The sequence below is a fragment of the Penicillium roqueforti genome, assembly GCF_015533775.1.
Source record: "Penicillium roqueforti strain LCP96 04111 chromosome Unknown scaffold_14, whole genome shotgun sequence".
NCBI lineage: Eukaryota > Fungi > Ascomycota > Eurotiomycetes > Eurotiales > Aspergillaceae > Penicillium > Penicillium roqueforti.
The window spans coordinates 480398-505515 of record NW_024067578.1 but is presented as its reverse complement, the minus strand read 5'-3'; the positions used below and the strand labels follow the sequence as shown (position 1 = coordinate 505515).

The 25118-nt window shown below is 50.6% G+C and overlaps 11 protein-coding genes across 11 annotated transcripts; 4 read left to right on the top strand and 7 right to left on the bottom strand.

Moving 5' to 3' along the window:
- Positions 1–277: 277 nt before the first annotated feature.
- LCP9604111_5810 (uncharacterized protein) lies at positions 278–765 on the bottom strand (the record flags this gene model as incomplete). Its single annotated transcript, XM_039073662.1, has 3 exons — positions 278–430; positions 536–548; positions 662–765. The coding sequence occupies 3 exons, from the start codon at positions 763–765 to the stop codon at positions 278–280; spliced, it is 270 nt and encodes an 89-aa protein (XP_038928321.1).
- Positions 766–1205: 440 nt separating this feature from the next.
- LCP9604111_5809 (uncharacterized protein) lies at positions 1206–1558 on the top strand (the record flags this gene model as incomplete). Its single annotated transcript, XM_039073660.1, has 2 exons — positions 1206–1350; positions 1419–1558. 2 exons carry the CDS (start codon positions 1206–1208, stop codon positions 1556–1558), a joined length of 285 nt encoding a protein of 94 aa, XP_038928320.1.
- Positions 1559–1991: 433 nt separating this feature from the next.
- Positions 1992–3870, bottom strand: LCP9604111_5808 (uncharacterized protein; the record flags this gene model as incomplete). Its single annotated transcript, XM_039073659.1, has 3 exons — positions 1992–2642; positions 2726–3637; positions 3691–3870. 3 exons carry the CDS (start codon positions 3868–3870, stop codon positions 1992–1994), a joined length of 1743 nt encoding a protein of 580 aa, XP_038928319.1.
- A 416-nt stretch (positions 3871–4286) lies between these two features.
- LCP9604111_5807 (putative serine/threonine protein kinase) lies at positions 4287–6869 on the bottom strand (the record flags this gene model as incomplete). The annotated part of the gene is made up of 1 exon (XM_039073658.1): positions 4287–6869. The coding sequence occupies one exon, from the start codon at positions 6867–6869 to the stop codon at positions 4287–4289; it is 2583 nt and encodes an 860-aa protein (XP_038928318.1).
- Positions 6870–7259: 390 nt separating this feature from the next.
- On the bottom strand, positions 7260–9599 carry LCP9604111_5806 (uncharacterized protein; the record flags this gene model as incomplete). Its single annotated transcript, XM_039073657.1, has 5 exons — positions 7260–7651; positions 7896–8182; positions 8239–8424; positions 8565–8577; positions 9590–9599. 5 exons carry the CDS (start codon positions 9597–9599, stop codon positions 7260–7262), a joined length of 888 nt encoding a protein of 295 aa, XP_038928317.1.
- A 1891-nt stretch (positions 9600–11490) lies between these two features.
- On the top strand, positions 11491–14400 carry LCP9604111_5805 (elongation factor 2; the record flags this gene model as incomplete). Its single annotated transcript, XM_039073656.1, has 5 exons — positions 11491–11498; positions 11559–11574; positions 11772–11829; positions 11898–14329; positions 14383–14400. The coding sequence occupies 5 exons, from the start codon at positions 11491–11493 to the stop codon at positions 14398–14400; spliced, it is 2532 nt and encodes an 843-aa protein (XP_038928316.1).
- A 721-nt stretch (positions 14401–15121) lies between these two features.
- Positions 15122–17583, top strand: LCP9604111_5804 (CCCH zinc finger and RRM domain protein; the record flags this gene model as incomplete). Its single annotated transcript, XM_039073655.1, has 5 exons — positions 15122–15186; positions 15280–15398; positions 15450–16181; positions 16230–17209; positions 17266–17583. 5 exons carry the CDS (start codon positions 15122–15124, stop codon positions 17581–17583), a joined length of 2214 nt encoding a protein of 737 aa, XP_038928315.1.
- Positions 17584–17705: 122 nt separating this feature from the next.
- On the bottom strand, positions 17706–18423 carry LCP9604111_5803 (putative lactoylglutathione lyase (Glo1); the record flags this gene model as incomplete). Its single annotated transcript, XM_039073654.1, has 2 exons — positions 17706–17744; positions 17794–18423. 2 exons carry the CDS (start codon positions 18421–18423, stop codon positions 17706–17708), a joined length of 669 nt encoding a protein of 222 aa, XP_038928314.1.
- A 224-nt stretch (positions 18424–18647) lies between these two features.
- LCP9604111_5802 (O-methyltransferase) lies at positions 18648–19440 on the bottom strand (the record flags this gene model as incomplete). Its single annotated transcript, XM_039073653.1, has 2 exons — positions 18648–18847; positions 18963–19440. The coding sequence occupies 2 exons, from the start codon at positions 19438–19440 to the stop codon at positions 18648–18650; spliced, it is 678 nt and encodes a 225-aa protein (XP_038928313.1).
- Positions 19441–19796: 356 nt separating this feature from the next.
- On the bottom strand, positions 19797–22178 carry LCP9604111_5801 (transcription factor domain-containing protein; the record flags this gene model as incomplete). The annotated part of the gene is made up of 3 exons (XM_039073652.1): positions 19797–21936; positions 21990–22044; positions 22094–22178. The coding sequence occupies 3 exons, from the start codon at positions 22176–22178 to the stop codon at positions 19797–19799; spliced, it is 2280 nt and encodes a 759-aa protein (XP_038928312.1).
- An 857-nt stretch (positions 22179–23035) lies between these two features.
- LCP9604111_5800 (uncharacterized protein) lies at positions 23036–24975 on the top strand (the record flags this gene model as incomplete). The annotated part of the gene is made up of 7 exons (XM_039073651.1): positions 23036–23462; positions 23517–23594; positions 23654–24088; positions 24158–24616; positions 24681–24775; positions 24831–24908; positions 24961–24975. 7 exons carry the CDS (start codon positions 23036–23038, stop codon positions 24973–24975), a joined length of 1587 nt encoding a protein of 528 aa, XP_038928311.1.
- Between the last annotated feature and the right edge of the window lie 143 nt (positions 24976–25118).

Below are 25118 nucleotides of genomic sequence, written 5' to 3'. Positions count from 1 at the left end.
GAAAAGACCCCTGGAGGAGCCGACCGAGCGGGGAGGGCTTAGACATGGCGAAGCAGACCCTGATACAAAATGATAGCTAGAAGCCCAAGTCCTCCCAGTTCCCATATATTCCACGGGGGGCTCACAAGAAGCGTGTAGATCGCCATGGTATCCAACGCAGTGCAGTCAGATTATAGACAAGGCTGCAGCGGGAGAATATTTGGCCAACCCCAGACGACGAATCATAGCAAGAACGGGGAACAGAAGTCCCACGAATATGGGAATATCGACTCACAACTCATGATGTGGGGATAGGGCTGCAGACGCCTAATGTAGCAGACGCGGTGTGCAGTTGGCTCGAATGGACACGGAACGCGTTAGGTAGCAACGACTGGAACGAAGAAGAGGTCTGAGGATCCAATAATTGAGGCTTTTTAAGGAATGGCCCGATCTAAGAGAGAATAGGGTCAGTGATATAGAAAATATAGAAATAAATTCGAGGGGTGAGCGCGGGGGTGGCTGCGTGAAACACCAAACAGGAACAGAGTAAACATACCACACTAGGCAGACTGAAAGATCCGAGATCGCAGATTCAATTGCCAGTGAGCCCAAGGAGATGAATTTAAAAAAAGATTCCAAACAAAAAAAGTGCTGGAGAGGGGAAGATCAGGAAGTTCTAGACGCGATAAGGCTTGCGGGCTTGGGGGCTGTAGGGTTTAGCGCCAGCACAGCCACAACGGGAATGTTACTGCCTCCAGGGCTGACGAGACGAATTAATATCGACATGATGGGAAATTAGGAAATACTGAGTAGGGGAAAGATTGAAGATGATCAAGATGATCATGGAAACGAAAGTACGATGTACATTCTTGGAGATGTCACTATTTACGTACTCCGTACTATCGCGAGAACCCATGGTCATATCAATCCCCTAAATAGAATGCAAGACCCGGGTATCTATTTAGAGTCACACCATTCGAAACACCATCCGAGACAGACAAGAATGTCACTGTAATTGAAACACCATGGATGATTCCCTGATTGGCAATAAATATCCTGACCCCACCGTATCTGTGTGGCACGGCGTCGTCACCGGACGTCATACCCTAGCCAGAGGTATATAACCACCATATATTTTTTGGCGTGTTCAGCTGAGCTTGAGATTTTTGAGATTTACCATCATAATATCCTCAAAAACCAGAATATATATATCCAAACTTTCAATCATGCTATCCTTCCTCTTCTTCCTCGCCTTTCATGTAATTCTACTTACTGCTTGGGTCTCTGGTTACCTAGACCCATACCAGAAACAGCTTCAAGAGCTTTTGCTGGACTATATGGGCGAGAGCAAGGTCTCTTACGGACTGAAAAGTATGTCATGCCAATAGAGAAAGAGGCAAATGAATTATGAATTCATACTAATCTGAGTTTACTTACAGGAAGTCTCACTGGCAAGAAACTCACCGAGGACCAGAATCTAAGCAAGATACAAGATCAACTCGGCAATCAACTGGGTGACATGTTTGGAAAAGGAGGTCTGGGAGAGGGATTGGGTTCTGTGTTGAGTAAGGGTCTTTGAATTGGCCATTGGAGTTGAGGAAGTCTGGAAGAATTGTTGCGCAGTCGCCCAATTGGTTTGATGCAAAAGATTACGATATGAATGGTGTTTTCTCTGTTACAGATTGGACAAAGGTCGCTGAAAACATATCCATGAATTTGTTACTTAATCTTCAACATGATTTTAGTTCCAATAATCAAATGTCTTGCTATTCCTGCCCTTGTCCCACCGAACCACAACCTAGATAATCAAACATAGACGATGATGACACTCATGATCTGAATTGATATCCGCCTAGACGGATTCAACAACGCAACACCTATCGAGCACCCTGAATCAAATAGCCCCAGGGCCAAGAACTGAACCTGCATCCACACCTGCACGACACCCAACCTCCGAAAAATCAAAGAGCAAACAATCAAAGAACACCAACAAAAGAATAAGCAGCAAAGTCTCACCGCTGCAACCAGTCCCGGGATCCATAACCTGTCTCACCAAGCTCCGCCAAAGCATCCTCACAAAGGTTATCGTAGTACTCAGTCCCCTTCCAGTGACTGTGCTTCGACTGAATACCAATCCTCCAATCCTCCTCCCTGAGCCGCTTGATGCGCTGCGCCTTAGTCTCAACCCGAATAATGTTTCCATACTCATCGAGATTAGGCCCCTCAATCACAGGAGGTTCCTGGGGTCCGCCGGAAGTGCTAGGCTTCACGGGAGAAAACGTCCAGAAGGATGCAGAGCGAGCCATAGTCGTGTTGCGAGAGCGACGCGCATGCTGCATGTCCGAAACATGTTTGATCTCCTTGCGGAGCCCGGTAATGTCGGCGGGAATGTGCTCGCGGAGCCACTTGACAGCGCTGTTGAAGTTATTGATCTGCGCGGCGCGTTCGGCGCTGACAGGCGCTGGAGAGGGCTTTCTCGACTGCAACGAGGGCGAGCTGACGCTTTCCTGCCCTGGTGAGGCTGGGCGGCTGACGAATGGGGAGGCGAGGGGGGGCATCTTCTTTCGCGGAACGGGGGTTGGTGTCGATGGAGTCATGGTCATGGGCGAAGGGAAGAACGGAGTCGGACGCTTTGGCCGCGGTGCTCGGATTGAATAACTCTTCTTCTCTGTGTTAGCATTCAGATGTCCGGCTGGGACTATTCCCAGGGCAGCCGGGGAGGGTGAGCTCGGCCGGGTCGAATCACCTCTTTCATAGACGTTTGTGGCTCTTTGCCTCCATGGATTACTATTGCAGAGTTCCTACACATGTGCACTTCGCCGGAGCTCTTCCGAATTGCAAGCGGGGATGGAATGAGCTCGCGACGCTTCACTGGATCGTCAAACTCGACTGGGAACTTGATTGGAGACAGACGCAATGGTGGCCGCTTTGGATCGGCAAAGTTTGGCGGCGCACGAGTCAGAAAAGGGTCGTCGGCTGCTGCAATCATGGAGTTATCAATCATCCGGGCAATGTTTCGGACGATAGATGCCCCGTTGGGAAGTCTATCTCTGGCACTGTTAAAAGAGAGCAATTGATCTCTCGTAGCTGGGCGAGCAGGAGCCTCGCATGGTGGTGGAGGAGGAGGCCGGGTCGGAGGAGGGATATGAAAAGCCGGGGGAGGGGCGTCATGGTCAAAACGCAAGACTTCTCGAGCAGGAGCAGGAGGTGGAGTGATACAAAAGTCAGTGGTCATAGATGAGCTTGAGGCGCGAGAGGGAGAAGGGGCAGGTACAGGCGCAGGAGGAGTTTGAACCATCCTAGCATTAAAAGCGGACAGATTTCGAACTGACAGAGCTTCAGCATTTGGACCAGGACCAATAACAGGAGTGACGCCATGGTCCGGTGAATGCGCAGGACTCCACTCGATAGCACTCGAGGAAGACCGGGCAGACAAGGTGGGAGAATGAAGAAAAGTAACTGGCGAGTAGGTCTGGTTGGGATTCAAAACTGGGGCTGGGATAGTAGCTGGCAAAGACTCATAGGCAGTCTGAAACCGCTCCATAGCATTAGTCAAAAGCGGTATCTTGATAGCCGAAAATATGTGAGCAGTTCGTCCCATGTACTCGTATGAGGTGGCTGCATAATAGTGGAGGTAGGTCGCACTGATCGGATGGAGCTTTATACAAGCCCATTAGTTATCAGAAGAGATGAGATGAATGAAGCACAAACTGGACTAGATGCAGTCTCTATGAGCTGGTTGCAACGCATGGCACATTGTTTGTATTGCTGGTTGAAACATAGCCATTTCACATCGGCGAGGGCTTTCTTCCATTCGTAGGCATCTCGTGGAGGAGAAAAGACACCAAAAGGCAGCGAGGTCTCCGGTGGCATTTCTGGAGTGGAAGCCATTTTGGAAACGAAAGGAACAAGTGAATGAAGGATGAAGAAAAGATAAAACACGAGATGGGATGGAGGAAGAGGACGAAGAGAGGGACACGAGACGGGATGGAGGAAGAAGAGAGGGACGCGAGATGGGATGAGAACGTAGAAGAAACAAAGACTGGAGTCTCCCAACTCAGAGTTTCCCAGACAAGTCCATTTCTCATATTTGCCCACGATATCTATGCCTTCAGTCATGTTTACCAGATTTGGCCAGCTCCCAGGACACTCAAGCCTAGGCATAGCTCCAAGTGTACATCATTTACCAGTAGCCAGGAATACTGTTCATATTATCATCCTTAAGAGACCTACACAGTGTACATAGGAATTGTAGATAACCTGGATGACTTCCGACTAAAGATATTTACTAGAAATAATATGGTCATCTAGACCTGCTCAACAACCTGAACACCATTCGTCTCATGCTTGATCTCCACCCGTGACAATGCCTCGCCAGTAGCCGAAAGCGACTCCAGGAAATCACCCAGCAAACGGTCAAGTTCTGCCGTCACCACACCATCAGCCATACCCTCCATCAGACTCGCCGCACTTGGGGGATTGAGAGCCGGGAAGGGGATTGGTCCCTTGTCTTCTGGCTGTGACATGAGGACTTCAGGCGTGTCGTGTCTTGCATTTCGTACGGTTTCGAACACGGGAGATCCCGGTTCTGAGACTGGGCCCGAAGTCACCGAGGTGGGCGTTGGGGGAATTGGAACGGCCGTGGGTAAAGCTGTCATACTAATTTCGTATGAGGAAACCCTGGAGTGCATGTTCCATGCAGGGTGAGATTCTTTGTCTGGCCCGGGGCCATCTTCGTCGGGACCGGGGCCATCTTCGACCCCGGAAGCCTCATCTTCACTATAACCGGCTAAATCCATCATCGCGGGGAGTTCGGTGTCAAAGAATTGACTGCGACGAAGCGAGTTTGCGTCCTGTGGGGTGGTGGGACGATCGAAGCGGAAGGGATCGTAATCTGAATCAGAGGTATACGATGCCGCGGTCGAAGGACGTGAGTCACCTGGTTCACCTGGTTCATCTGTTGACTGTGGCTGCGACTGCGGCGGAGGTTGAACCTCAGGCAGCGGAGCCCGGAGGGTGTCATGTCGATCGTCGTAGCTTTGGCTCTCGGGCACAGATCCCATGACTGGGAATGTCCACTGCATGGTAGCTCGCTTTTCAGCCTGGAAAGACTCCTCTGTTGCGGGCTCATGTGGAGGAACTTCCTCTTCCTCTTCTTTCGGCTTTTCCTCTTCGTCTTGAACGAATGACGGGAATTTCCAGTCCATGGTGGGAGGTCGAGGACCAGACGGCACAAATGTATCTTCTAAGGCTTGATCATCATCCGCGCCGCTATCAGACGACTTTGAGCTATTCTCAGAGGAGCTCCTGTTCAATCGGAGACTGGAGCGGGTCGCGCGGATAGTGTTCGCATCGACCAATTGGAAAGGTTGCGCAGATGGAGCTCCTGCTGCGTAGTGTGAGGCCTCGAATGACCCGATGTCGATATCGAGAAAAGTTGATGTGACAGAAGAGCGATCTGTTTCCGCACGGAGGGGAAGATCTGAAGTGGGCTCGGGTTCGATGGGGACAAAGTCATTTTTTGTTTCGTATTTGTAGCTGGGCTTCTCCTCATCAAACAGGCATTCCAGTGCCGCTGCGCCTCGGCGCACACGTTCATCGAAATTGGCCTTATCTTCATAATTAAGATCGTCCCCGGAAAACTGTTCGTACATGTCCAGCTCAGGAGAAGCATCGGTAGGACTGATGGATTGCTCCATCTCCGCCAGCGAGGCCGCAATTTCATCCAGGTCAATAACGGAGAATCTTCGCTCGAACCCATCTGTTGTACTGAAATTCCAGTCATCTTCTGACTCCTCGGTACCTGGGAGTTCAGCTGCCGCGGCACCGCCTGGATGGAACAAAGAGATTCGCTGGCCTCCTCGCTGGGACCATTGGTAGTAGTTTCTCACCAACTCACTCACGGAGGCGGTCGGATATGCCTCCTCCGTATCGGCAATGTACGGGTGAGCAAGAATATCTGCCATGGTGGGACGAGTATACGGATTGGAGTCAAGGGCGTAGGCAATAAGGTCCTTCAGGCCTTGGCTGTATGTATCGCTGTCCAGTGATGGCGTCTTGCGATTTAGTTGGCGACCGATTTGCATTCGTTCCCGCAGGCCTGCGTTTGGCGGATTCCCGTTGGCGAACTCGAACAGTGTGCACCCATACGCCCACACATCAATCTCATGCCCGTATTGATGGGCCTCTCCACGAGTTGCAAACATCTCTGGTGGCATCCAGTGTGGTGTTCCAATCCAGGTGGATCGTTTGTCTCGCTGTGATTGGAGAACACCAGCAACACCAAAGTCACAGATCTCCAGACGACCCTCTTCATGAATAAGGATATTTGCAGCTTTCACATCGCGATGAATGATTCCAGCTTCATGGATGGCATGAAGTCCAACAGCCAGCTCACGAGCGATTGGAATGATGTATTTCTCATCGAGCTTGTCGTTTGTTGCACGCATCAGGGTACGGACACTGCCACCGGGACAGTACTCGCAGACTAGCCACAACTGAGAGTGAATTGAGATGGCTTCAATGATTTCGTTGATGTTTTTGGCACCGGAATCCTTCACTTGCTTCATCACCTTTGTTTCATGGATGAAATCCTTTATCGACTCATCTCTGAAATCTCGAAGTGACTTGTAGTCTAGCGAGTCAATATCTAGGACTTTGATAGCAACTAGCTGGCCTGATGATGTTTGGTGACCCTTATAAACACGACCATAGGCACCTTTGCCTATCAACTCTTCAAACTCGTATGGTGGGACCTCGGTTTTCGCACGACGACACATCTCTCGGACGGCCACTCCTTGTTCACGAGCTAGCTTGATTGCCTCCACCTTGTGCTTGGTGATGGCCGCCATTGCAGAGGATGGGTCTAGGAGATGAGAAGCTCGATCCATTGTGAGTGAAGATAAGCTTGGAATGAACTAGGTGTGAGATAAGATAACTGTAAAAATGAGATAGGTATAAAAGTGAGTAAACAGTAAAGATAGAGATGGGGGCGGGGTGAGATGAGTTAAAAGGGATTTTAAAGATATGCGACTCGGTGCGGAGTTAATGATTGAATGCGGATGGAGTGCGTTTGGGGGTGTGACAAAGCAGATGTTTGAGCTTTTTAACAAAACGTTTCAAGATTCTCTTGCGCTTCGGTGTGCTCCTATTTCTAGAGGCAAGAGAGATTATCGACGGACGAGTGGAGAGACGAAGAGGTGTCTTTTGGTAATACCGAGGGGAATCCGTAGGTGTAGAGCAACCTTCGAATATACTGTGAAAAGAGTGCTGTTTTCTGATCACGTAGCTGATCGGACGGACCCGAGAGGAGTATGAGGGGAAAATGGTGTATTTTTCCTGATTTGCGCGCTCCTGAGCCTGGTCGGAGGTTTCGAGATCCACTTGTTGTCCCTCGTGATAGTCGGGGAGAGGCAACTCTCCGCAAGAGCTGGGGGACGGTGAAGGGATCTGAGAGGAAATCTTCCGAGTGTTGACGACGGCTGAAGTGTCGTTAGAACACGGCCGGGAGATTCCAGAAGAACTAGTTGGTAGCCCACTGTTATCGAGTGCAGATGTATCCGCTTTGGCACAGACTCTGGAAGGCTCTTGTTCTCCGATCGGGTTGCTGTCCACCAAATCTTCAGAGAATCGGGAAATCCGAGGTAGGCTGGTCGCGGATTTGATATGACTGCTGGTGAGTGTCGACGTATTAGCCTGGGCACTGTCTTTGGGTGACAATCGTTGGGTGGCAGAATAGACGTGGGAGAAATCTTGGTCCACAACGGTTTGATCGCGACCGGGAGGTCTTGGGAATGATTCAAGTAGCTTCTTAAAGCTCCCGGTGTGATTTAAAGTCCTTGGGTCCTGGGATGCTTCGCAATTCCCTTGGGTTTCAGGGGTTTCGTTGAGGTTATCAACAGAATCGGGCGGCTCACCTTTTTCGCTGTCATAGACTGATGAGCATGGGGGTTCAACAGATCCAGGGCGTGTAACGTTCTCTGATGTCTTATGGTGTTCGGGAAGCTCCGGGGACTCGAGACAGGGAGGCTCGTCGTCCGTTGCAAGCTGTTGGAATAACTCGGATAGTAGAGATTCCGAATCGGCACCGATGAGGGAAGTCCACTCTTCTTCGTAGTGAACCAGGTCTCTGCCTTCTGAATCCTCGGGAAAGTCACTAGGACGATGCTGGAAGGATTGTAGACGAAAATGATTCGCACGTTCACTGGGGACAGTATGTTAGTCAACGAGATCCACCCACTAGAAGGAGGAGTATCTTGCCAGAGCCTAGTAGATGCAAGTCTACGAGCAAGACTAGTAGAGCTGAGTTGGCGAGATTGATCTTGGCTGTGACTGGCCTCTAGGTCCGGAGGAAGCCCAGCAAATGGGTCGGATGAGCCGAAGAGACGAAGCAAGAATTGGTGCTCACTTGGAGGAAATCCGAGCTCCTCGATCAAATCGTGGAGACTAGGAGACTCGTCAGCCATTCTGTTTTGATAATTACATCGACGGTATATCAATCAAGCTCAGAGGTCAATTCAATGATGGGAGAAGGGTAGAGGGGATGAAAGCGATTATCTCGCGCCATCAATGATTCAGGAACCTACCTGGTCCTGGTCGCTTATTTAATCGAAATACAAGCCACCACCTGGGAAACCCGAAAATCGAGTAGACAAGCCGAGTCTCACCATTTGTCTTTCCAATATGGAATGCTTTGTAGGGACAAATGGGCCTTAACAATGAACTAAGGCAGATATGGTATTTCAGATCCCACAGCCAGGTTCATACACGGCTTCCCACTGGTGTAGTGTAAGTCTTGAGATGTGTGGATATCCTGAAGAAGAAGAAGATGAAGACCAACTGCCAGATGTTGTTGGCGATACTGTGGCACGTGATATATACATCCTTATCGTGATCTTAAGGAGCTGACCGCTTTGTGTTATTTTAAAGGGAGATTGAAGTTTTGGCTTTAAACTAGCTCACTAGGCCTAGATTTTGAGGTTCTTCCAACTTCACAGATCATATCAGCAAGGTCTAGTGTAGAACCTTAGAACGCATTATATTTCATTAGATATATTACTCTTGGCACTATTCGATGATTCCCAGCCTTAATGGGGATCAGCATAGATTGCTTATCGTGAAAGCTTATCGTAATTTCTCTCTTTCAGTTGCTGTCCATGGCTGCGAATGGTTATAAATGACCCGGTGAGATGACACAAGATATGATTCAATAGAAATACTACAGCTAGTGTGCCCTATTGGGGGCCAGTCATATCATCTATGATAGAGAAAGGCTGGGAAGTTTGGAGCATGATAGGCCCAACAAATGGGATCTGGTAGGGCGACATATATAGTTGTGTTTGATAGAGCCATCAAATCAATGCGCTTAGGTGGTTTTAAACTTCATCACAAACTCATTGGTTTGCTGCATCCCGACCCATGCTAGAATATTCATTGGGACTTAGCATCAATACTGGTCTTTATATATTCCACGGTTGTGCTTCTAATAACAAGAGTATCGGTCACAGCCAGGGATGATTCAATCGACTTTCTAACGGTAATGCAGACCATTCATGATAGTAGACAGTCTGGAGCGGCTACAGCGTTTATCGCCTCGAAATATAACACAAACATGGTGACATTTTGCGGACCTAAGATTCATTGCCGACCGTCCGGAATGCCACATCGATGCTCTAGTTATGGCGTGGTGTCTTAGTGAGATGTTAGTGCAAAATAATTCTTTGAGAAGAAATCGTTCATTATAAGAACCGTATTCTCCCTCTTTGGGTAGATCTTAGTAATAGTGCCATTGAACACAGTACGAACGGAATAGGCGTTTTTTTTTTTTTTCAGAGACAAAGCATATATTGTATGCAAAGAGGCGCCTAGTATAGAGCTAAGAACCACGCCCCACTACGTATGTCGATCAGCAGTTAAGCGTGGGAATATTTTCTAACTTATTCTTGTACTACGGATCACCGGGATTTTAATTCTAGAAGGGTAAAATTTTATCTAACTAAATTGACACAAAACCGATCTGACTTGGTCACAATAGGACTCGCTTATCGAAGGGACTCTGAGCGATCGGGTGGCCCGCTGGGTCTTCGAGTGTCGGGGTCTGTTTAGGGGCATGTCGGGGTCTATTTAGAGGTTAGCTTAGACGCTTATAACGAAGAGACATTACATGGTTATACAACTCTATGTTATCAAATTACGGTCTTTTATTTCCAATATGAGAAGTCTAAACCAAGGCAACCTAGCACTTGGGCCTGAGCTAACTTTTGATGGTCTTTTCCGTAGCATAATAGGTAGCCTTTGCAAGACAAGCATAGTGAGGAGCCAAGAGGCCAAAAGAGGCCAGGTTACACTCTGCACTACTTCAGAGTATTGATACCAGTTATTAGATAGGTGGACTGACTCACCAGATTATTGCGTTGGCTATTCCTTACAACATATATATTGAGGTGGCTGCCGGGACTCGGCGCCGGAATACTCGGGTTGGAAGACTTGTCCTGGCTTATAGACTGTTTTGACATCCACTATTTTGGGTATAGAGTCAAGTTTTTGACAGACTTGAGCATTGGTTTTATTAGTTTTACCTCCTCTATACATGTATTGCACTCCCATTTCTTGTAATGTATGCAGGTGGGATGATTTGATGCCTGGATGCCTTGGTGACTTAGCTGTCCCCACTAGTTAATGCACGGTGGTGCTGCACGAGCTAGTGGAAACAGGTGAAAATTTGCTTAAAGAAGATGTAGGAGTGGGATTTTCATTTCAATGCGATTGAATGTTTTAAGTATCTCTATTTTGGATTATATCCAAATATACATATGTATACTAGTACATAGTTGTATAGCTGTACCGTACAAGATACATTCCAAGGTTGACCGATAGTTAGAATATTAATAATGTGCATTGCCCCACCTTGATAGAGGGGTTTTGGGCAGGAAGTCAAGTCATTCTTAGAAACCCTGGAAACATAAAAGCGTGCTGTGAATCATAGGCTTTGAGATGACTCTTTTTAAGCATTTAGTACGATCAAGGATCATAGCTAGAGATATAAAACGAGTCGGATGACATCTCTCGCTTGGGGTATGGCTGTCAAAACGTCACCGGAGCACCCACGGATGGCAAAAACAGACAATATAGTGAGTCAGGACATGCCAATCTGAAGGATTTGAAATCAAGAAAAAAGACCCAAAGTAATTGAAAGGAATATAAGCAATTAAAAAACGAGAAACGGAAAAAAACCGAATAATATAAACGGTTTCATAGGCAAACAGGCCAGTCAGCTCAAAACGCACAAAACCGGGAGGAGAAAAAAAAGTCCCCACTTTCGCTTTTCTTTTTTTCCTCTCCCACTTTTCCTTCCCCTCTTCTTCCTCTTCTTTTCCCCTCTATCTCTGTCCACCAGGAGCAGCTGCACATAGAAGTTTTTGATTCAGCGATCGAGAAGTCTCGATCCTAGTCATCTGTGTGCTCTTCTTCTTTTCTTGTTTATCCAAGTTAAACTAAGGATCAACCGCCAAAATGGTTAAGTAAGTTGACCTTGCTTGAGACCTCGATGTCCTAGAACGTACTAACAATGATGTGAACAGCTTCACTATCGAAGAGGTTAGTATTTGCCTTTCAAGGGTTCCAAGGTTATATCAAACACTATCACCAGAAGAGGAGACATATTCCCTCGATGGCTCCTTCAAATGCCTCCATCTACCTCCCACCGCTGGTGATACTTGAAAAACCTTTCAACCATTTCCCTTGAAACACAACATCATCAAATCATCATGAATGTCGATACTGACCTAGATCAGATCCGGTCTCTGATGGACCGTCGGGCTAACATCCGAAACATGTCCGTCATTGCTCACGGTAAGTTCAGACGGCAGAGGAAGCGATATGGTGAAATGGTTGATTCTGACTCGGTCTCTGTGCGTTAGTCGATCACGGAAAGTCCACCCTCTCCGACTCCCTGGTTCAGCGTGCCGGTATTATTTCCGCCGCCAAGGCTGGAGAGGCCCGCTTCATGGACACCCGTCCCGATGAGCAGGATCGTTGCATTACCATCAAGTCCACCGCTATCTCCTTGTACGCCAAGTTCCCCGACCCAGAGGATCTTAAGGAGATTCCCCAGACTGTCGATGGATCCGAGTTCCTGATCAACTTGATCGATTCCCCCGGTCACGTTGATTTCTCGTCCGAGGTCACTGCTGCTCTCCGTGTCACTGACGGTGCCCTTGTCGTTGTCGACTGTGTCTCCGGTGTCTGTGTCCAGACCGAGACTGTCCTGCGTCAGGCCCTGACCGAGCGCATCAAGCCCGTTCTGTGCATCAACAAGGTTGACCGTGCTCTTCTCGAGCTCCAGGTCTCCAAGGAGGATCTGTACCAGTCCTTCTCCCGTACCATTGAGTCCGTTAACGTCATCATCTCCACCTACTTCGACAAGGCTCTCGGTGACGTCCAGGTCTACCCCGACCAGGGCACAATCGCTTTCGGTTCCGGTCTCCACGGCTGGTGCTTCACTGTCCGCCAGTTCGCCGTCCGTTACGCCAAGAAGTTCGGTGTTGACCGCAAGAAGATGCTTGAGCGTCTCTGGGGCGACAACTACTTCAACCCCAAGACCAAGAAGTGGACCACCAAGAGTGAGTACGAGGGCAAGACCCTTGAGCGTGCCTTCAACCAGTTCATCTTGGACCCCATCTTCAAGATCTTCGCCGCTGTCAACCACAACAAGCGTGATGAGATCTTCACTCTCCTCGAGAAGCTCGAGGTCACCCTCACCAACGATGAGAAGGAGCTCGAGGGCAAGGCCCTCCTCAAGCTTATCATGCGCAAGTTCTTGCCTGCCGCTGATGCCCTTCTGGAGATGATCTGTATCCACCTTCCTTCCCCCATCACTGCCCAGAAGTACCGTGTCGAGACTCTCTACGAGGGCCCCATGGATGACCGCGCCGCCATCGGTATCCGCGACTGTGACCCCACTGCTCCTCTCATGCTGTACGTCTCCAAGATGGTGCCCACCACCGATAAGGGTCGTTTCTACGCCTTCGGTCGTGTTTACGCCGGTACCGTCAAGTCCGGTGTCAAGGTCCGCATCCAAGGTCCTAACTACGTCCCCGGCCGCAAGGAGGATCTCTTCATCAAGGCCATCCAGCGTACCATTCTCATGATGGGTCGCTTCGTTGAGCCCATTGAGGATGTCCCCGCCGGTAACATTGTCGGTCTGGTCGGTGTCGATCAGTTCCTGCTCAAGTCCGGTACCCTCACCACCGATGAGACTGCCCACAACATGAAGGTCATGAAGTTCTCCGTCTCCCCCGTTGTGCAGCGCTCCGTCGAGGTCAAGAACGCCCAGGATCTGCCCAAGCTTGTCGAGGGTCTTAAGCGTCTCTCCAAGTCCGACCCCTGTGTCCTGACCATGATCAACGAGTCTGGCCAGCACATTGTTGCCGGTGCTGGTGAGCTCCACCTCGAGATTTGTCTTAAGGATCTCGAGGAGGACCACGCTGGTGTTCCCCTCCGTATCTCCGACCCCGTCGTTGCTTACCGTGAGACCGTCGCTGGCGTTTCCAGCATGACTGCCCTGTCTAAGTCGCCCAACAAGCACAACCGTCTGTACATGACTGCTCAGCCTATTGACGAGGAAGTTTCCCAAGCCATTGAGGCTGGCCGTATCAGCCCCCGTGACGACTTCAAGGCTCGTGCCCGTGTCCTTGCTGACGAGCACGGCTGGGATGTCACCGATGCCCGTAAGATTTGGTGCTTCGGTCCCGACACCACCGGTGCCAACTTGCTCGTTGACCAGACCAAGGCCGTGCAGTACCTCAACGAAATCAAGGATTCCGTTGTCTCCGGTTTCCAGTGGGCTACCCGCGAGGGTCCCGTTGCTGAGGAGCCCATGCGTTCCGTCCGCTTCAACATCCTTGATGTTACCCTGCACGCTGATGCCATTCACCGTGGTGGTGGTCAGATCATCCCCACTGCTCGTCGTGCTCTGTACGCCGCTGCCATGTTGGCCGACCCCGGTCTCCTCGAGCCCATCTTCAACGTCGAGATCCAGGTTCCCGAGCAGGCTATGGGTGGTATCTACGGTGTCCTCACCCGCCGCCGTGGTCACGTCTACACTGAGGAGCAGCGTCCCGGTACCCCTCTGTTCATGGTCAAGGCTTACTTGCCCGTCAACGAGTCCTTCGGTTTCCCTGCCGATCTGCGTTCCGCTACCGGTGGCCAGGCTTTCCCCCAGTCCATCTTCGATCACTGGAGCATCCTCCCCGGCGGTTCTCCTCTCGACCCCACCACCAAGCCCGGTCAGGTCGTCCAGGAAATGCGCAAGCGCAAGGGTCTCAAGGAGGTCGTTCCCGGTTACGAAAACGTAAGTCTTTATCCTCACTCTCGTTGGTCACAGTTACTAATCTGGTCTTATAGTACTACGACAAGCTGTAAAAATGTTCACGGTCACCCAGAATTTCCCTTCTGCCAGTCATTCGTGGAATCTTTCATGAGATTGATGAATTCAATACAATTTCTTCGGTTCAACAAAATTTTATTCCCTCATTCGTCGGTATTTGCTTCGATCGTTCCGCCTTTAGAAATCAGGACATGAATATTGAAGCCTCTAGGTATCATTGATTCTGTCCTTTCATTGCCGTTTCTACATTTGGTTTTTCTACCGAGGGTTTTTTGCTTTTTGCGTTTTTGCTGTAGTCTAGCAGCCAGTTTCGATATGAAAATAAACTTGGGTATGCTAGGCACAGTGGTTCATCTGTAGACAAGTAATTGTAAGCATAAAAAAAAATCAGCGAAACCATGACTCCGATCGCAATGGTAGCTTGAGGAGTTGTGTTGTCCTATGTCATTCAATCACGTGATCCACCGAGCCTCGCGTTTTTCCTTCACAATCGCGCTCCTAGCCATATCCTTCTATTCCCTCACGGTTGGGGTGAATGCTTATCAGCTTAAAATAACCTATTCTCAAGCATTGTTATCTGAAATACAAGGGTGTGATTTTATCGCATATACAATTATCACTGCACACGCAGGCATCTTCCCGCGTGACGGCTTTGTTTAAACCGCATCCCTGCAATCATCGCCACTTTCACTTCGATCTTTTGTTCGATCCAATTCAATCCTCACAGTTTGAAATTGCTCGGAAATAATCTTCGTCATGCAGTTTACTGATGCAGAAGCCGCTGACGTAAAGAAATGGGTGGTAAAAAAACTGGAGGACATGTGAGTTGATCAGGCACCAGAATCGGGGACTGAGACCCGTGGATTGCCCTAGGGGAAGCAAACTGAGACTAATTGGCTTTATTCTGTCTTTAGCTCGGATGCCGACTCCGACGTGCTCGCAGACTATGTTTTGGCGCTAGTTAGGTCCGATGCGCCAGCCGAGGAAATCAAGAAGATCTCGGTGGAAAACTTGGAGGATTTCCTGCGCGAACGTGAGTCCATATCTCAATCCCGAATTGTTTCATACAACTAACAACTCTTAGACACTCAACCGTTCGTTACCGAGCTCTTTACAACATTCGGTCCCAAACAACCCGCACCTCCTACGCCCGCGCCTGCACCCCAGCCTCAGCGCCAGCCCCAACCTGCTGCCCAGATTCCTTTGTCACAGCCTCCTGAGAATGCCCCCAGCGGCCCGAGAGCTACCGTCACCCCGGGCAGTGCCAACCGGAAACGAACTTTCAATGAGGGATTCCAGGGGGAGCCGGATCACGACGATAGTGGGTTCCAGAATCGCGCTATCAAGACTGCACGGCGTGGTGGGCGCGGAGGTAGTCGCGGCGACTTCATGGGCGGACAACATATGCAAGCGGGTCAACAATATCCTCCACAACAAGCGGGTCAACTGTTTCCTCTGCAGCAACAAGGCCAGCAATTCCCCTCTCAGCAACAAGGCCAGCAATTCCCCCCGCATCAGCAGGGCCAACAGTTCCCTCCGCAGCAGCCCGGTGGCTTCCCTATGATGCCAGGTTTCCCACCGTTCGACCCCAATGACCCTATGGCAGCAATGATGGCTATGCAGAGTATGCAAGGTATGGGATTCCCGCCGATGCCGGGGATGCCTATGCCCGGGATGCCCGGTCCTCCCGGTCAGCCAGGAGCCGATCAGATCCCGAAAAGCAACCAGCGATGTCCATTCTATGATACCCAAGGTATCTGTTACCTAGGAAACACTTGCCCTTACCAGCACGGCGAGGGAGTCTCGAAAGACGATGGTAAGAACAATTCATTTATCCTAGATATACCATTGCTAACAATCGCAGAATATGACCCCAAGACCGCGGGTACGCATGCGCAGCGGGGCGGTGCTCCTTCGCGCGGTGACCGTGGCCGCGGCCGTGGTCGCGGCGGGTTCAGCGGACGAGGACGCGGCCGGTCCGATTTCTCATCGGCAGGACCTAATGAAGATCAGTCTGTTACGACTATTGTTGTTGAGCAGATTCCCGACGACAAGTTCAACGAGGATTCTGTGCGCGAGTTCTTCTCCGAGTTCGGTAAGATCACCGAGGTTTCTTTGCAACCCTACAAAAAGGTGGCTTTGGTCAAATACGAGACTTTCCCGGAAGCCAAGGCTGCGTGGTCTAGTCCCAAGGTTATCTTCGACAACCGCTTCGTGAAGGTTTACTGGTACAAACCGAATCGCGATGAGACGCACGACAGTGCACAACCGGAGGCCCCAGCCTTCAACAAAGAAGAGTTCGAGAAGCAACAACAAGAAGCACAGAGGGCGCACGAGGAGAAAATGAAAAAGCGACAGGAGACCGAAGCAGCCAAGCAGGCTCTAGAACGCCAGCGCGATGAACTTATCAAGAAACAGCAGGAGGAGCGGGCCCGTCTCATGCAGCGACTTGGAGGCACGACAGACACAAACGGTGCCACCGGTGGTGGAGACGCTATGGCCACCGAGCCTCCAGCTGACGAGAATATCAGTGCTGAGACGAAACAGCTGCGAGCTCAACTGGCTGCTCTCGAGGCGGAGGCAAAGAGTCTTGGTCTCGACCCTGCGGCGGACCCTTCAGCGCGGGGTGGCTACCGGGGTCGTGGTGGCTTCCGCGGCCGAGGCACGTACCGTGGACGCGGCGCTTACGATCCCAACTTCCGCGGAGGATATCGTGGACGCGGTGGATTTGCGGCTCGGGGACGGGGAGGTGTACTGCGTCTGGATAACCGGCCTCGACGAGTCGCCGTATCGGGCGTTGAGCTCAACTCAGACAAGGACGAGGCATTGCGTCAGCACCTGATGGTAAGTTATGTATCTTTCTAACCAAGCAAAGCGTGTACTAATTTGTTGTGTTCTAGGGCGTTGGCGAATACGAATCCATCGAGGCACACCCAGACCAGCCAAACTCGGTCGTGGTGGCATTCAAAGAGCGCTTCCAGGCCGAGAAGCTAATGTTCTCCCCGTGGAACATCCCCTCCGTGGGCGAGGTTCAACTCACCTGGGTGCCCAATCCGCCCGTTGTACTTCCTACCGCTGGGTCATCCACGGAATTCAAGGGTGGTATTGGACAGGACGAACCGGAAGACACAGTCATGTCGTCTTCGTCGGTGGCCAACAGCGCTCCTGCGCGGGATATGGATTACGACGTTGCGGAGGATGACAGCTGGGGCGCTTAATTCCGTTACTTTTCGTGTACCAGCATCATATGTTGGTTGTATAGGCTGCATTAAGCTATTTTTACGGGATGGACGTTCCATTCCGACCTGTTGATTAACCAAAACCGTGCCAAAATCGTAGATCACACATTTTGAGGAATCAACTCAACCGTATACCCATCCTATCCGCATCAGCACAATACCTTAACTCAGGGGGCCATAGAAACTCACCGGATCAGCAACCATAGCAAACTTCTCAAAAAACCACGCATAATTCGCATGAATCTCGCCGCGCGCAATACCCCTCTCCTCCTCCCACTCCGAAAGCGGCACCGCCTCCCTCGAAGAAACACCCACATCCTTCAGAATCCTAACCCCACCATCCCGCAACCTCCGCACAGCAGCCGACACATCAGGAACCGTGAACCCCAAATGCGCGAATCCAAGATGCGGGGGTACATTCCCCGTAGAAATAGCACCAGCACGATCCGCACCACCATCAACTTTCTCCGTACCATGCATATGGAACAACTCCAGCAGCCCGCACGTCTTCGTCAAAACGGGGATTTCGCTCGTAGTCTTCGCCCACGCGGTAATGTCGTCTTCGGTCGTGGCTGATGGCGGCGGGTGTCCGAGGTAGTAGATTGTGAAGGGGCCGGCGTTCATGGTGAAGATTATGCGCATGCCTAGGAGCTTGATGTAGAAGTTTAGGGAGCGGGTTGGGTCTTGGATGCGTAGGGCTAGGTGGTTTAGTTTGTAGTCTTTTGTTGCGGGTGTTGGGGCTGGGTTTAGGCTTGGGGCTGCGTTGAAGAGGCCTGGCTCTTCTTCTTGGGGTTGGAGGTGGAGGTTTGTTGAGGACATGGTGGATGGATGTATGAATGAGTTTGGTGGAATTGAATCAAGGTGCGCGGGGTATATAAAAGATATGGATTTTATAGAATGAGGGGCTGTAGTCTGCTAGTAACTAGGGCGGATCCATTGGGCCTATCAAAGAGAAAGAACTGGATATCTTGGAATAGTTCATAGCGTGCATCCCGAGTTGATCTACGATAGCGTGCCGCATGGATAACTTCAAGAGACTACATCTATTGATAAACAATCATATCAAGACCCCCCTCATACGGCATCGTCACCCGTCGGAATCCACTGCCCTCGGCATCAACATACGCAAAGAGCTCCTGATACCTATCCTTCGCCTTGACAGTATTATCAACGATGATCACGGCGCCAGGCCGGAAATGCGGCTGAACAAGCTTCAGCGCAGGGAGGGCGAGAGGCGTCCAGACTAGGTATGTAGTGGTTAGCATATATGCCCGCTGCTACTATCACGACTAGACATATCCGTATAGGTGCGTGTGTGTATGTTACTGCATCAGCCCAAGGAAATCAACACCACTTACTATCCAACAGCAAGAAATCCACAGTCCCCAAATCGGAGGTAAGAGTCTCACGCAGATCCCCAACACGGAGATCAATCACATCCTCAATCTCCTTGCCAGCTTTCGCCCAATGCTCACGAGCTATCTTAGCCTTAGAATCTTCTTTCTCCGTGGCGATGACTCGCGGCTTAGTGGTGGCGCTGACGCGCTTCGCATTCTCTGCGACGGCAAGCGCTAGGTAGATGGTGCTAACGCCGAAGCTGGTGCCGGCCTCGACGGCAGTCTTTGCGTTGATGCTGCGCAGGATGTGGTAGACTAGTTCGCACTTGTCCTGGTCCAGTGCGATGAACTTGTCGACCATGATGGAGTCGAATTCGGGACTGCATTGTTGCGGTAGGTTGTGCCAGTCCACGGTTGATTCTTGGGTTAGGGATTTGGTGTGTAGGTCTTTGAGGTGGGTCAGGACTTCTGGGGAGGCTGTGACGGGCGAGGGTGCCATTTTGTATTGTATCGGTTATTTGAGATTAGGAAGTTGTTATGTTGAAGTACGTTTTGGAATGCTTGGGGAAGGTGATTGAAGAAACTAAGGACTAAAGACCTAGCAAACGGAAGTGGGGAAGGGTGGTGGCACGTCAAAAAGCCCTCAAACTCCGAGATCCAAGGGAATCACCGGCCCCGTGTTAATTCCGGTGTACGCCCTATGGCGGGGAATTTGTGGGGACAAGAAGGAGAAAGTGCCGAGATGCTAACCGACATGACTATGATCAGTACGCCTTTGTCCGATGCTATAATGATCATTACCGTTCAATTGGCCCTAACCGCCGAGAGTGCAAGCACAGCAACTGAAACTCCATACTACTGCTCTAGCAAGTCCGCATAGCTATTCAAAGACTTCCCAATCAAAGAAACCATCTCCCAGATATAATCCGCCGTAAACAGCCGCGCCCACAACCTGGTGACCGCAGCACTGAGCCGTGTATTAGTAGCGAGCAGCCACTCCCTCGAAACACCATGCTCCACCTCCATAACCATCTCGAGCACGAAATCTCGCAACCGGGTCTCCTGCTCCGTAAGCCCCGGGTCCGGATCCGGCACCGTGATCGCCTCCAGCCACTTAGCCAATAGCACCGCGCACTCCAGGGAGCACAAAGCGTGCTGATTCGACCACAGAGCCACCTGCGAGTGCGCGACAAATCCAATACCGAGCTTGACAGGTGTGCTGAGGGCATGTGCGCAGTGGAGTGCAGCGCGTGTGAGACGGTCGCCGCGTCGGACGGCGAGGTTGTCGTGGAGACTGGTTGCGATCTGCACGGGATCCCAGGTTTGCAGTTGGCGGGCTGAGCCGCAGTCTGCGTTGAGTCGGATGTAGGCTAGTCGAAGCAGCGCTGCTGATGTGAAGGATAGCGGGCCGTTCGGGCTGAGTGGGTCAACGGAGGATTCTTGGTTGCGCTCCCAGCACTGGCACCAGCGTTCTAGTGCCTGTTCGACGTGTACGAGCTCGGGTGTGGGTGCCATTGAAGATGGAGTGAAGCGGTTCCGTCGTGACACGGGCAGTCGGCCCGCTTTCGTCATGAGCCAGATATCTTGCAGGATGGCGTGGATTAGCACGTAGCCGCCGAGCGAAGAAAACCGCTCTACATTGCTGGTTGGTTTAAACAAGGCGGAAAGGGCATCCTGGAACTTTGGCTCGCCAGGACTCTTCATGCGCTCTATCTGCCAGAGATCTGAGCGCGGGGCTTGCCATTCTTTTTCGGTGCTGGGTAGTTCGAGTGTGAAATCTTCAGTGAGAATCATGGGTGGGACGTCGAACACGATAGTGTGGATATTGAAGAAACAGAACACAATTAGTTTCGTGCGCTTCACGCATTCCCGTCGTATCCAGCTACTCCATGTTCCGTCCTGCTCCGGTAGCCGGTTGAGTCCTCCTTGTCGGACGACTATTTCCATTAGACTGCGAAGCGACAGCGCCTCGTGGTATGGGGGGTTGTTGATAAACCATAACGACACCGAGGTCATATACAATAAAGCTTGCACAGTTTGCAGGGTACCAATGTCGTCGGCCGCGTTGAGGCCGGGCGGGGGCAGCTTGCCCGACTGGAAGACCCGGCGAACATGTTCCATAGTCACTGGTTTGGCAATCTGATAGAGACGAAATGCAGTGTCTGGCTCACGGCAATACCGTGCACCCAATGCCGCCATCGCTAGGAAATACGGTAAGGTCATGGAATCTACATCGAAGGTCGGGATATGCACGATTGGGTAGTGCTCGTGAAAACCGGTTACATACCCGGTCAAACATCGGGACAGCGCATGTCGAGATGGCATCGATGGATCTGGGACCACATTGGCGTAGTCGGCTAACATATTCATGAACTTCTCCCGGCATTCCGCCGTGACTGGTACGAATCCCGTGGGCTGGCGCGCCGCGGGGGAGATGTGATGATATCCCTCCGGCTGGAGGGAGGGCAGCTGAGTGTCATTTCGGGGAAGTACAGAGCTGGAAGGAGTGGAAGGAGTATTTTCGGTCAGCGCCCCTCGATCAGAAGATTGATCATATTCCGGCACCGGGGAGAAGTGCAACGGTGGGAATAGCGGGAGTGGCTGGTAAGCCGGAGAGAACGGATGATTTGGCAAGGGGACGCTATCCAAAAACGAGGTGAAGTCATGAGCTTGATATGATGCCGGCCCAAAGCCACTTAGAGCATAGCCAAAATCCGGGCCAGGGGATGGGGTGGTGGGTCTTTCAGAAGGAGTGTCTATGCTGGCCAACTGAGTACCCAGCACCGGGCGGTGTACGGCTGGCGACAATGATGTGAAATGGTCGACAGGCCCTTGTAGAGCGCTAGGATTAGATTGTGCGTGGTTGACTACAGATGCCAAGGAGTTTAATCCGTCCAAGGGAGAAGGATTTGCGGGGGAGGTCGTGTGTGTGTTATTGCTGGCTGGACTGGCATCAGGGTTGTGAGAGAGACGCTCATGACGAGCCAGCAGATCCCTAGAATGGTGAGTACATGGAACTAATAGATATACTGAAATTATATATCGTACTTGCGTGTAAAGGCCTTGGGACATTGAACGCAAACAAACGGTTTCTCCTTGGTATCTGGGGGGATATTAGACGGAGTATTCGGTCCGAGGTCCAGAAGACATACGTGAGCGATCGTGTCTTTGAAGATGCTCTAGCCGGGCAAATGCCCTCGGGCATCGCTGACACTGATAGGGTTTGCTATTCAACATTGGGGGTGAACATGACGTGGAGGGTTGGATGGTCTCGGGGATTTGGTGCACAACTCCGGTGAGTCTGACAGGGACATTATTCCCTGGTGTGCCCGGTTCACAAGTACCTCCACAAATACTACCACGGACTAGGTCGAATCGAGCAGAATATCATGAACCTTGTACTGGTCTTGCATCGCCAAGCACTTATTGGCCTAGTCTGCCGATTCCCACGATGATTAATGGGCTGTACCGAATCGGTGCAAATCCCGAGGTCTCCGAATTGGAGAAATTTCATGCACGTGACCGCCAATGGTTAATTGCCTCTGCGGAGTATACCCCGTATTCGCATCTATGAACTCGCGATGCGACGCTGGAACCGTCATTTAATACTGGTTTCTTTATTTTACTCTTCTAATTCTGAAATCAGCAAGTCTTATTCTCTTCAAATCATCGAGATGACGTGAAACACCGTCAAAAAAGGAGAAAGAGCTAGGCCTTGTTCAGTAGTCGATATGCCTATGACTACGACGCCAAGGCACGGGCCCCACGTCTTCCGGATGGAGCATTATCAGTTCCACCAACAGCCCAACTTTGTCTCAATGTACTCCGTACATGGTCGGACCTAGTATTAACCTGCAAAGAGTCGTATACATGATCAACAGGATCCACATTAGTCCACAAGCAATGTGGTTCGGATGATAATATCAAATTGGAGAGATGATAATATTTCGGGGTTTGGTCCTTTCTCCGGTTTTGTCTTAGCTGGACTCCACGCCCTAGAAGCTTAGCTTAGAAAACTCTTGCCAACGATCATTCTGATTTACTACATGGCATCTACAACGCCTGACTCACTTAAACCGCAATCAACAACAGCCATGGCAAGAAACGAGGAGACTACCAAGTCTCTATGCGGATCTCAAGATATCGAATTCCGCTATCTAGAGCTAGAGACACCCTTACCGACCCCATGCATTACTTTACCACCCGGCCCCGCTCAGTCACCACCACCAGAAGCGCCCAGTCTAGAGAAATTCATCTCTCCCTTTCTGTGGCCAAAATGGCGCAAGTCCATGATGACTTATATCGCTTGCGGGGTCACTGCGCTAGCAGGTTATGCTGCGGGCGAGGTCAGTCCTGCATCAGAGGAACTAACTAAATTATGGGGGGTCAGTACCGTCGTTTACAATTTGAGCATCACGATTTTCTGTTGTGGGTTTGCCCTGGCGCCGATGGCGCTGGCTCCCTTTTCTGAGATTAATGGACGGAGGCCGATCTTTATCGCCAGTGGGATTCTCTTCGTTGGTATGTATTACTCCGCTGTTTTACTCGGCATATGCTGACTTTCTATGTTAACAGCCTGTTTAATCGGCTGTGGAGGCACGCCGTCCTTTGCTGGATTGCTTATAGCTCGTTTCTTCCTGGGTGTGGGTGGATGTATGTATAGCCTGCTCCGAATGGTCGCATTCAATTGATACTGACTTGAAGCCTCACAGCAACATTCTCCACTATGGTCGGCGGCGTGATCAGCGATATCTATCATGCTCAAGATCGGAACACGCCCATGGCGCTCTTCTCGGCATCTGCATTGTTCGGTACTGGCCTGGCACCGATGATCTCCGGCGCAATCATCTCCCGCACCACATGGCGCTGGGTGTTCTACTCGCACGCAATTGTGTCCGCTGCTTTTGTCATTATCATCTACTTCTTCTTCAGAGAAACGCGCGGCAGTGTCCTGCTAAGCCGCAAGGCCGCAACGTTGAACAAGTACTACGAGCGACTCGAAGAAGCAGGCCATCACGGTGTAATACTGCCGGGCGAAGAAGCGTCTGAAGAAAAATGCGTTCGTCGAATCAGGTGGAAAGTCAAGAGCGACGAGCAACGAGAATCGATCGTAACCATGATCCAGATCTCGCTGTACAGACCATTCCGTAAGTCTACGCTAACCTTCAGTCCACCATCCCCTAATGAATGAAAGAAAAACTAACATCCTAATCTAGACATGCTCTTCACCGAACCCGTGGTCTTCTTCTTCTCCCTATGGGTCTCCTTCAGCTGGGCAGTCCTCTACCTCCAATTCAGCTCCATACCACTCGTCTTCCGCACAAACTACAACTTCACAATCGAGCAAACCGGCGCCGTCTTCACCTCAATGTGTGTTGGCACCATCCTCATCACTATCATCAGTATCTATCAAGATCGCATCGCCATGCGCTTCGGTAAAAACTCCACTTCTCCCGAGGCCAGACTGCACTTCGTCTGCATCGAGTCCGTGCTTCTGCCCATTGGCCTGTTCTGGTTCGGTTGGAGTTCTTTCCCATCTGTTCACTGGATCGTGCCTGCTTTGGCGATTGGATGTGCTACCATGGGCATCTTTTCCATTTACCTCGCTACGTTTAATTACCTCGCTGATACATATCACCGGTATGCGAGTTCGGCGATTGCGGCGCAGTCTTGTTGTAAGCTTTTCCATGGGTCGTTGATTTGTATGTGATGATATTTTGCTAACGTCTTACTCACTAGGTCGGAATTTGCTCGGTGGTATCTTTCCACTGGTTACGAATGCCATGTTCACCAACCTTGGTTATCCAGAGGCATCGAGTCTGCTAGGAGGACTTGTAAGTTGTGGCAATTAACACCAAGAGAAGAAATCGACTGACTGGATCGAAATAGGGTGCTGCTTTGACTCTGGTTCCCTGGGTGCTGATCTTCTACGGACCCAAGATTCGAGCTAGGAGCAAGCTCGCAAGTGTAGGTGATGCCTTTCATTCATACACACTGTTTGAGACTAATGGAATCATAGGAACTCGCACATTAAATGATCTACAACGCATACCAACCCCGAACAAGACAAAGAGTAATTTAATCACAGCATTTTAGGGTGGAGGATTAGAGCCAACGACATCATACATGCATATTATCAACTATCCAGGCCTACCTAGGTAGATAGACCGGTCTGAA